At 35.2% G+C, this 12,383-nt stretch overlaps 1 protein-coding gene across 4 annotated transcripts in view; it reads left to right on the top strand.

The window, feature by feature from the left end:
* LOC126746095 (retinal guanylyl cyclase 2-like) overlaps window positions 1–12,383 on the top strand; it is a 407,445-nt gene that overhangs the window by 241,356 nt on the left and 153,706 nt on the right. For all 4 annotated transcript variants that reach the window (XM_050454204.1, XM_050454203.1, XM_050454205.1 and 1 more), the window contains exons 7-8: window positions 2,551–2,907; window positions 8,556–8,755. In XM_050454204.1, the coding sequence (XP_050310161.1) occupies window positions 2,551–2,907; window positions 8,556–8,755 (557 nt within the window). The remainder of the gene's footprint in view (window positions 1–2,550; window positions 2,908–8,555; window positions 8,756–12,383) is intronic.

The following is a 12,383-nucleotide window of genomic DNA, read 5'->3' as shown; positions in this document are numbered from 1 at the left end:
CAATCGAAAATTGGCCATGGCCCACTGAAAAACACCAGTTAAGAAGCTTTCTGGGTCTTTGTACCTAGCACAGAAGATTTTAAGAAATTTCGCTTCTCTAATTTTAACATATCTGATTCCTGGACAAACTTCGCTAGCTTAAAGGTATTTTGGATACCGAATGTTGGAATTGGGGCCGTTCTATCACAAAAATATGAAGATATGCGAGCAAGTTTAGTGATAGCTTAATTCAGGAAAACGTTATCAAAACCAGAAAGAAACTATTGTGTCACCAGACGAGAGCTATTGGCAGCAGTAAAGGCTATTGAACATTTCCATAAATATTTGTATGGTCAACGATTCATCCTTAGAACTGACCATGCTCCTCTGAAATGGCTGTTTCAGTTCAAATAACCCGAAGGGCAAATAACAAGGTGGCTTCAACGATTATAAGAGTATCACTTTACAATAGAACGTAGGAAAGGCGAATATCACCAAAACGCCGATGCTTTATCGAGAAGATCCTGTATTGAAACATGTCAACATTGTTTTAAAAAGGAATCAAAACAGCATCCAGAGATATTTACTTGGATCAATGTGATGACCCAGTATTTGGTCTTATTTACGAACTGAAATCTGGATAAATTTAAAATTAGAATGGAAAGATATTTCTGACAAATCTCCAGAACTGAAAGCTTATTGGTGTCAATGGAACTCGTTGATTATAAAAGGTGGATTGTTAAAAAGAGTCTGGGAGAGCGTAGATGAAAAAGAAAAGAAATATCTGACAGTCCTTTCTCGAAAACGGATTCCACAAATGCCAGAAATTTCAGATTCTTGAAGCTGTTCATAACGGTTTCGGCGGAGAACATTTTGGAGTTAGTAAGACCTTGGCAAAAGTGAGAGAACGGTTTTACTGGCTGAACAGTCATGAAGATGTTGAACGCTGGTGCCGACAGTGTGAGCAGTGTTCGTCAAGCAAGGGCCCAAGAACCCGGACAAGAGGAAAGATGATGCAGTATCTTGTTGGTGCACCCTTTGAACGAATTGCCATAGAGGTAGCAGGACCCTTTCCTACTAGTAGCTCCAGAAACCGATATGCTCTTCTTGCTATGGATTACTTTAGTAAGTGGCCCGAGGTTTATCCGATTCCAAACCAAGAAGCAACGACAGTAGCTGAAGTGCTGTTCCAGAACTGGATTTGTCGATTTGGTGTACCCAGAGAGATACATTCAGACCAAGGAAAGAACTTTGAGTCACAAATATTCCAACAAGTATGCCAGTTACTGGGAATCAATAAGACCTGTACAACCCCCCTACACCCTCAGGCTGATGGAATGGTTGAAAGATTTAACCGCATATTTGAAACCTATTTGCGGATGATGATAAACTTTAAGCAAACCGACTGGAATACCTGTATACAACCATTCCTATTGGCATATCGTTCTTCTATCCATAAGTCAACTAGAAAAAGCCCGGCAAAAGTTGTCTTCGGTGATAAACTTCGTTTACCTTTGGACATTATTATTGGAAGACTGTATAAGTCTGAAACTCTTGAGGAGTACGTCGACCATTTACAAGAGCGTTTGCAAATTGTTACAGTACATACATACATACAGTTGCAAAAGTAGACAGTAACAGAATGAAATCACGTTATGACATAAAGGCAAATTCTACCGGTTTTAATCCTGGGGATAAAGTCTGGTTATACAATCCACGGAGGACGAAGGGCAAGTCACCAAAGCTCCAGAAGGATTGGGAAGATCTATTCAATGTGATCACCAGAATCAACGACGTGGTGTACCGTACATCCGTACCAGCGACATCTGACAAGCTAAAAATTGTAAATATCGTCCGGTTAGCGCCCTAGCATGACTCAGGTAGTCCCATGTTTGACCCTGGAGATGTTGATTGATCGGACATTTTGGACGATCAAACTTGAGAGGAGAACAGCATTATGAAAATGTAAATACATTAATTATTCTCCTAGTTTTTGTACTATTTTATATGTATTCTGTAGTTAAAGTTGATTCGTAGCGTTTATTTAGGGTTCTACTTACGTTTGGTTTATTATTTTTACCTATAGTGTCTAGTTTTTAAGTAGTTCATCTTGTTTGAGGGCCCCATTTTGGCCTCAATTTAGGTTATATTATTGTAAATCCCAAAAGTAGTTTTAACTTTCTAGAATTTGTATCCTTGCTTGTTTTGACTATCAGTATTCTCCTAAAATTCTTGGTCTCTTTCGGCAAAAACAATGAGGATAATTCAAAATATTTCGAAACTGTTCCATCGGGTTTTAAAAAGGACGCGCTTTGTGACAATTCATTCAGTTTTAATTGTTTAGTCAGTTTTTACCTTGGAAATAATTAAACGACAGTCAAGGCGAGTTAGGTTAGTGTTTTTTTTGACGTTGACAATAAAAGTGCGTTCCCGAATTTTGTTACACTATAGACAATTTGGTGAACTTTTGCGATGCTATCATCAATAGTTTTAGTTGTTGAGTCAAATTAATGATTCTTGGATGATAAAGATACATGATCTACCTTTTCTTACCAATTATGTATTTTTTAGGTGGAATTTTTCCTCTTAGTCATTCTTCTTACAACGGAAGAGGCATAATTAATGGAGCGCTAATGGCACGGCAAGCAATCAACAATAACAATACCATTCTCAGCGACTATAAACTACAGATCCTGATAACGAATGGAATGTGCAGAGCCGATAACGTTATGAAGAATTTCATCGATTTTATTGTGGACCAAAATTACTACCAGAATTTGGTTGGTGTGTTGGGTCCCGCATGTTCTGATACCGTTGAACCTTTGGCGGGCGTGTCCAGGCACTACCATATTATGGTTATATCCTACAGTGCGGAAGGAGCCAGTTTTTCGAACAGGGAGGTTTATCCGTATTTTTTTCGTACCATAGGTAAGTAAGTTTCTTATCAATTTGGTTAAATTTATTTCTTTTTCATTTATTGTATGGGATGTGTACATTTTTATGGAGTATTTAGAAAAGTAAGGCAGATGTTAAAAAAAAGTGATTTATAAGCTGGATTTTGCAGACTCAATACCTTTACAGAAGGATCATTGTATTATCTTCATACGAACATTAATTTACTTGCCGATTTTTTTTCACATAGTATTGTAGCTGTCGTTAAGGATATGCAAGAGACTTGGCAATATAGTTGTTGTGTAGTTGTAGTCATTCTTTAATAAACTTATATTTTTTATTATCTCCTCTTCTGATATTGGCATCATAAATAAACTAGCGCAATAACGTATTCAATTATTACCATTATTACTATAATTTTTAACTTTTTTTAAATAATTTATTTCATTTTAAGGATCAATGATTCATGAACCGGTATTATATTCATTGAATTTACGTTCAGTAAATATCATATTCATTGACGCCAAATATTTATTTTTTTTACTCGTGTAGCAGCTAACACACAGCTAACACAAACAACAAACCCACAGGTGTTGTAAGTTCTTATACTTTGAATGCTGATTTAATTTCCCATCAGCATGCAATAGTTTGTGACGTCAGGATTAAGGTTGAAAATGAACAGATAAATATAGGTCTTACCGCAATTTTACTTTTTTTGACAGGAATGATTTTCTTACTGATCTAGAAGAAATAAATTGGGATAATATTTACTATATTTATGGTCTGGGTGAAAAGGTCGAGTATTTTCCCAGCAACCTTTGTTCATTATTTGAGACACATGCCTCATTAACTACCTCAAGGATTTCTAAACCTTATACTCCATGGATTACCGAAAGCGTTAAACTCTTCATAAAAGAAAAAAATAAAGGGTTATCGAGATTTAAGAAGTTGGTTGGCTATTCTACAAGCAACTACGAAATTCGTTGGTCAGGATTATAAGGCGGGAAAAAAAAGCATTTTTGGAACTTCATCAAAAAAGCAGCAATAGTAAAAAACTATGGAAAGCAATAAAAAACCTTAGTCTCAGAAATTCTTTTAACCGTTCTATACCTGTAAACCTTCAAAATCCTGACCAAATAAATGATTATTTTTCATCAGTTTATAGTTCTTCAGATAACTGCCCGGAGACAGTCGAATATTTTCTTAATCATACATTTACTCCTGATCTCTAGTTCTGATTTGGTTTAGCCACTGTATCTACTGCCTGTGGTAGTAACTGCATCTCAGAGAATATGCTCCAACATTGAATTCATTACTTTTACATTTAAGAACTCTAACAATCATTTGAGAGTCTAGAATTATTTAAGGTTATTAAAAACTAGGTGGCCATCAAACTCGAACCTTTCATTAACACAAGACATATCTGAGCTTTTAAAAGCTTTACTAATTTCCATTGTCTACAGCAAGTCTAGTTTTTTACTTTTATTGCACTGATGAAGTATTTTTATATTTTGGCTGTCAGGAAAATTATGTTTGGAGTCGAGCAGGTGATTAGCAAAAGCCGATCTGGTGACTGTGATATCGGTATTTTTAAATTTATTATATTGAGCCTTGTTTTCACTAATCCTAGTAGAAATCTTTCTACCAGACTGGCCGACGTAAACTGCAGGGCACTCTTTACACCTAATCTCATAAACTCCCGGCATTTTATATATAGGTTTAGGAGGGAAAAAGTTACTGACTGCTAATTGTTTAATGGCAAGGAATTCTTTTTTAAAAGCTTCACGAGAAAGTGAGATGTTAAAAAGCCTGTAAAACAAGTAATGGAAAGAGGCAAATTTATGTGAGGACGGTGATGTTGAATTATATTGTATAATGAACAACAACATAAACAGACTTAAGGTACAAAAGGATATACTTAAGGAGACATACTTAAGGAGAGGCTGGGTTTGGCACTCTTCCCAAAAACTGCACAGGATCATAGAAACTTGACTGCTCTCCTCAGGGAGAGGGAGATGGAATTCCACTCCTTCTTCCAAGAGGATAGGAAGCTAAACCTCATCTTAAGATGTTTTGACAGAAATTTTGACCTGAAAGAGATAGAGGATGCACTGAACCGGATGAGATTCGAGCCATTCAAGAAATGGGCTGGTTTAACACCGGCCCAGGTCGAAGAAGGCAAACGGATCTCATTCGGTTCCTGATAAACAAAGAACAGGAGGACATCTACAAGGTCGACAACCTTATGAACATTAGGGTCCGAGTGGAGCGCCTCAAAACGTTTAAAATCAACAACATAAGGCAGGTGGGACAGTGCCATCGCTGCCAGGAATTTGGGCACGCCGCGAGCAATTGCAACGCGGAGCCGCGTTGCCATAAATGCAAAGAAAAACATATTTATACGGAATGCAAAAAAGAATGAGCAGCACCGGCCCAGTGTTGCAATTGCGGCGGCGACCATCCGGCCAATTATTGGCGCTGTCCCAAAAATCCTAATTTTATAAATAGTAAAAAAAACTACGCCGATGGGTTACAAAGAGAGCCCACATCGGACCCTGTGTTCAGGGGGGCAGAGAATACAAAATATCTCGGTTTGGAGGCTAAACAGATGAAAACATTTCTGCAAAACAATACTTTATTAACTCTTTTATCCTTGCCGGAGGATGTGATAAATTTAAAAATAGATTAATTTAATAAATAAATTAAACAAACTAACTTCAAACCCGGCTTTTATAAATTGTTATTATAAAATCTTTCTCTTTTCTAAAAAACATTAAAAAAAACATATCTAAAAACAAAGTAAACACAACACCGGCCCAAAACTGACGAGCTGGGTGGGCATGTCCTAGACCCGTAAATCCAACCAATCCCAGCCGCCCACCCAGCCTATAACCATGACCAACGCTTCCACATCCCAGTCAGTCAGTCTAGTCCCACGTTCCGTGCCATCACAAGGTAGAGCACCTCGATGCGACCAAGAAAAAAAAGATAGGCGCCAAAAACGTAAACAAAGCAAACAAATCAGGAAACCGGCAAGAGCCATCGTAGCTACGCCGGAGGATTCAGTGCACAACAACAACAACTTGTATAATATCATCTATTGTTTCTTGTTTACAAAATATTTCAAAGGATATCTTATTTTTTCCCCTCTTAAGTCATAAATCTAAGAATGGTAAGGTGTTGTTCTGTTCCCGTTCGATTGTGAACTCAATTTTAGAGTGAAGAGAGTTGACATAATCATGGAAGTTTGTAAGCTCTACCTCACTTCCATTCCAAATCATACAGATACCATCCACATACGGTTTATAAATGATGATGTTATTTTTAAAATTACTGCTCATTATTTTTGTTTCTAAGTTACTAAGAAATACTTCACTAAGAAATGGCGATTAACAAGAGCCCATTGCTAGTCCTTCTTTTTATTTAAAAAAAACGGTTGTTAAATTGGAAAAAAAATTGATCTAGCACAGCAGAAAGAATTAAAAGTAGATTTTTCACCAAGAGTGAATCAAGTTTCCCCTTGAGAAGCTCTTTGACAAAGACCAGACGGTCTACTAGAATCAGCCAGTGGAATGCTTGTAAATAAGTTTTTCACGTTTAGCGATATAAGCTAGGCTGTATCTGGAACGTGAACATTCCAAATGCTCTTGGCAAAATTCACTGAATTTGTTACAGAATATGGCGCTTTGAAATTTGAGACATTTCTGAGAACATTATTAAGCCAATATGATAACTGGTAACAAGGTTGGTTAACAAAGGAAACCACAGATCTAATTTTCATGTTAGTTTTATGGACTTTTGGCAATCCATATAATAGAGGTGTTTTAGGGTTCATGGGATATAGTTTTTGTTTTGTTGAATTAAAATATTGTAAGGTTACCAAGGTCATGTCTAAGACTTTTTTTAATTTTTTAAAGAATGGACCTGTGGGATCTCTGCTGACTTTTTCAAAGTCATCTGTATTTAGAAAATCCATTACTTTATTTATGTAATCGTCCCTTTTTAAGGCAAGTAAGCATGATCCCTTATCGGCTTTTGTGAAAACTATATCGGTGTCCCTCATTTCCTTTTTTATTGATCTTAATATTTTGTTATTGTTTTGATTTATTCTTTGTTTATTGTTAGGGAAGCAATTTTGATTTAAAAAGAAAATTATTCTTGCTCTTAAAATGTCCTTGTTTGATATATCCGTTGACTGCAGAGCATTTTCAGCCTCTATAGCCAATGTTTCCCTAACACATCGGTCGGCTCTAGTAGGAAGATTATATTTTAAATTGTTGTTGAGAAAGTTTAACTACTTCGGAAATAGAAACACCACTAAGGTTCATTAATCTATCGTGAAAAATATGATTACTTCTACGATATTCGTGGAAATCATAAGTGAAGTTATATATTTGTTTTTAGGGTTACTAAATTTGCAATCTGAATTTACAATCCAAAGAAATAAATTCCGCATAATGTAATACATTGTTAAGTTTGAAAAATAAAAACTTTAATTTTATATTGACATTGTTTAACTTTCTTAAGTTTTAAGTTGTTTAAGTTCTAGCCAGATGTAAGGCTTTTCTATTTGCATGAGTCCTTGTCCTGCATCGCAAAGAAAAAAATTGTATTTATCATCTTGCCCTATTTTGACTCATGTTATAAACTCCTGTTTGGAAAGAGGTTGTTTTCCTGATGTTTGGAAGACTTCTCTTATGATGCCTTTAGCTAACATCAGTAGTCCAAAGGACTACTGCGACCTTAGACCTATATCCATTATTCCAGTAATTTCGAAATTTTTGGAAAAGTTTATTCAGCCACAGATTTATGATTTCTTTATCACAAAAATACCATAATCCCGCAGGGCCAGTTTGGTTTCCGAAAACGGCACAGCACCACATCTGCCTTTTTAGAAGTTACTCAAGAAATCATTGAGGCTTCGGATAGAGGTGATACTACGGCGCTCGTATTGCTTGACTTTTCTAAAGTTTTCGATACGTTGGATCACAGCCTGCTTTTAGCAAAATTGACCTATTATGGATTCGATAAAAATACATTAAACTTCTTTAGGTCGTATCTTTCTGAAAGGAAGCAACTGGCGAATGAAGATTTGTCATGTGTTTCAACTTTCACGTCGAGCAATAATTTAAAATTAAATCCTAATCCTAGTCCAAAGTGTTCTGTAATGTGCTCTTCAAAAAATAAGAAAAAAATTGTCTTGGATAATTTACAACTATTTATGGGGGGAACGCCGTTAAAAATAGTTAATAACATTAAGAATCTTGATGTAATTTTCGAGGAGAACTTGAGATTCAAAATGCACGTTTCTGGCGTAATTAAAAAATCCTATTTTGCGTTCAAACCATTGTACGCTAATAGAAATATTATGAACTACTGTAACATTCTTTATGTTCCTTGTTTAGATAAAGTCACCCTGTATCGTTTGCAGAAGCTTCAAAATCAGTACTGTAGATTCATTTTTAACTTATAATATAAATATGACAGAGTTTCAGAAAAAATGTGTTACTCGTGTAAAATTTTTTGTGCCTTACCTACTTCTTTTACTGATTAAACCTTAATGTATTGGTCCAAAAATTGTGGAATATCTTTGTAAAAAATAAACCTGCTTATCAATAGCAGAAATTAGTAGATTGTTGATGCACCACTCTGAAGATAAATATACTAATACCTATGCTTTTTAGGTGAGAACAAACATTATAAACACGTCTACCTAGAATTATTCAAACGGTTTAAATGGAAAAGAGTGGCAGCTCTGACCGAAGACGGACAAAAATATACGGAATATATTTCCCTGATGCAAAACGCATTAGAACAAAACAATATTGCTATTATTGCCAACAAGAAGTTTCCTAGAGAACGAGAGACCGAGCCTATGACGAGAGTAAGTATTTATTATTTTTCAGTCATACAGTAGTGAAAAAATTTATAAAGTTCATATCACTGAATTTGTCAAGGTTATATTATCTTACTTCACAATTTTGCACGAAATGGTTTTTTTTGGATTAGGAAATGTGCTCGGACACAGACTATTTCTGTTCTGATATCGTGTTAAATATTAACTTGTCATTCCATAATATTAGCTGGGTCATTTCAAGAAAACCAAAGATATTTTAATTTAACAAAAACCAGGGTATTTAAATTTGTAGCTTACAAGTACTATACGAAGCAAAGTGTTATTGTTATATCCCTATATCGCTGGGCTTCCCCTAACGGTACCTTTTTTTAAAAGAAAGTTGCTTATACCGGTGATTTTAATGTTGACTTTCTTAAACCCTAAACCTATTTATTCAGGTTAAGTTGTCTTATGAATGTAGATTTGATTTAAATCAGATTATTACAGAACCTACCCGATTTTGTTTGCGGTATATTTCTTGTGGCCTATTGGACGTGATAATAACCAATACAGTGCTCTCCTTAAAAGTAGCAACTCAATACCAATTTCAACTGTGATTTCTGATCATTGTGTTATTTATGCTATTTTTATGTTTGTACAGAAAAAATTAGCCAAATATTTTAAATGTCGACCATGGGACAAAATTTCTTATTCTCCTAATATAGACGAAAAGTTATACATTTTTAACTCAAATATTTAATTGACGAATTTGCAGCTATTAAAGTTAAGAAAAATAAAGGTAAGCCATGGATCAATGATCCAGTGGGCAGGAATTTATGGTAACGAAATCATCGGACCATTTTTGTTTGGAAGAAAATTCGACTGGATAAATTTATACATTTATTAAATTTAATAAACCAAGTGGATGAAAATGGTTCTATGATACTAAACGCAAATAATTTGTATTTCCAACAAGATGGAGCTCTCCCGAGCTACGCTTTGACGCTTCGACAGTGGCTTAATGAACAGTTTTCAGGGATGTGGATTGGCATATGTGGTGCTATTGAATGGCCCGCACGGTCGCCAGACTTTTATTTTTTATATTTATATATTTCAATATACGGCAGAGCCAGTTTACAAAAACAAAATAGATAATACAAAATACTAGACAATATAGCAATATAAATACAATACTAGAATTACAAAAAAAATATATATATACCAAGATAAAACCTCTGAAAAAACAGTCATCAACAGGGCTAAAAACTTAGCACTATCCAAGGAACGTAGGTTAAAGTGTAAGATTATTTATTTTTGATTTGAATGACCGTAAGCCGCCGGAAAATGGATCCAAACTATTTTCATTAAAGAAACGCAAGTCCTAGTCAGTGGAGAAAAAAACCCATAGTTGGCCGAATGAAAGGGTAAACGAAACATAGAAGAGTTAATCCTTCTTTGACAGGTGTTAAAAGGAATTGCTTCCAAGATGGTAGGACAATGATATAAACCATTTAAGATCTTATAAAACGTTAAAGCATCAGAATAATGCCGTCTGACTTCAAGATTAGGGATGTTAAATTGGACACTGATAGCATTATAGTCGATGTAATAATTACGAAAAATATTAACTTCAGCTCTATAAGCAAGGGATCTTAAGAATCTTCTTTGTACAGCCTCAAGGCGTTCAATATGAGAATCATAATAAGGGGACCAAATTACAGACGCAAGCAAGGAACGTACCAAAGAGTAATAAAGTAATTTGAAACAATAAGGTGAAAGATGTACACTATTTCTAGTGATAAAACCAAGACTACGCATACTCCTGTTAATAATATTCAAAATGTGCGGCAAAAAAGTTAGCTTGGTATCAAAAAGAACACCTAAATCTTTAACTGCATTAACTGACTTGAGTTCGTTATTGTTGATTGTGTATTGATAATTAATAATTTTATTAGAAGGACCAAACGAAATACATACACACTTCTTTACATTCAGTTCCAGACTATTGCTATTACACCACTCAGCAACACTATTTAAATCCAATTGAAGTAGCTCAGCATCAAGATATGACTCAATGGCTTTATACAGTTTAAAATCATCAGCAAAAGCAAGATGTTTTGAATGAACAATTACATCACTCAAATCTCTTATGAACAAGTTAAAAAAGACCGGTCCAATATGCGAACCTTGAGGCACGCCTGAAGATACTTCAATATCATTAGAAATATAATTACTTATCCTGACCAACTGTGTGCGACCAGTCAAAAAACTGTGACAAAACTCGACCAAAGTCCTACCAAGGCCCATAGCCCCAAACTTCTGAACCAGATGTTCATGACCAACCCTATCAAAGGCCTTCGAGAAGTCTGTGTACACACTATCGACCTGTACAGACCTCTCAAAAGCACCAATCAAATCATACTGGTAAGTCAACAGGTTAGTCACCGTAGATCTACCCTGACAAAAACCATGCTGATGATCACTAAACAATCGCCTACAGTGCCACGAAAATCGCACAGAAAACAACCTGTCAAACAGTTTAGGAACTACAGACTGAATACACACACCTCTATAGTTACAAATATCAGTTCTATCCCCATTTTTATGAATTGGCGTTAAAAAGCTTACCTTCCAATAATCAGGCAATTTGCCTGATGTCAAGCAAAGATTGAAAAGGTGATGCAGAGGCTTACTCAGAGTGCACACACAGTTTTTAAGAAAAACAGATGGGATACCATCAGGGCCAAAAGAATGTTTGTTCGGAAGGCGTAAGATTTCATCAAATATGTCCAATAAAGAAAAAGAGATGCGATTTAAATCCAGACTGTAATCAAATTTATAGTCAGGAGTCTTGCGGACAGGTTGCCTGTATGTAGTTTCAAAATACCTGGCAAATAAGTTTACAATATCTTGACCATTACCAGCAACCTCGGCTTCCATATGCATGCTATTGGGGTATGAATCAGACCTACGTAATCTATTGATGTGTTTCCAAAATGAAGAAGGATCATGAGAAATTTCAGTATTTAATCTTTCAATATATGACCTAAAACATTCATCACGAAGAGTTTTACATTTCTTCCTCAAATTTGAAAAATTAACATAATCCATGGGATTCTTACTATTTTTGAATTTTGTGTGAGCAATCTTAACTTAACACCACTTATTTTTTTTCTTTGGTAGTATTTAAAAAGCAAAGTTTATAAAACTCCACCTGAAACTATTAGTGATTAACTGCTGGAATTAGTTGATTTAATTTTATTGGCACTGTTGAGAGAATTGGTAGTTAATTAAATAAATTGATTAAGAACTATTTACTAGAAATCCAAAAAAAAGTAATTTAGCTTATAGATAATGTTCAAACAAATTACCATTATTCTCCAAATATAGACGCAATCTAACTGTCGGATTTAAAACATTTCTTAACATATCAGGTGTATTGCTCTTAAATGCTTCAAAAACTATTCTCCCTAGCTGATCCACAGATTCAAAAACACGGTTCTAAACACATTTTTTGCAATACCTCCAGAGGAAAAAATCCAGCGGAGTTACGTCCGGCGAATAAGAGGGCCACGAAACTATTAAATGTGTTTGTCAATTTTCCCGATAATCCCTTGTGGGCGGAAGCACCGTCCTGCTGAAATCAACAGTTTTTAACCTTTGCAAGCGGTAAGTT

Source organism: Anthonomus grandis, chromosome 17 (assembly GCF_022605725.1).
Source record: "Anthonomus grandis grandis chromosome 17, icAntGran1.3, whole genome shotgun sequence".
In the NCBI taxonomy this organism is placed as follows: Eukaryota; Metazoa; Arthropoda; class Insecta; order Coleoptera; family Curculionidae; genus Anthonomus; species Anthonomus grandis.
The sequence above is the reverse complement of the archived record's forward strand: the minus strand, read 5'-3'. Positions and strand labels throughout refer to the sequence as shown.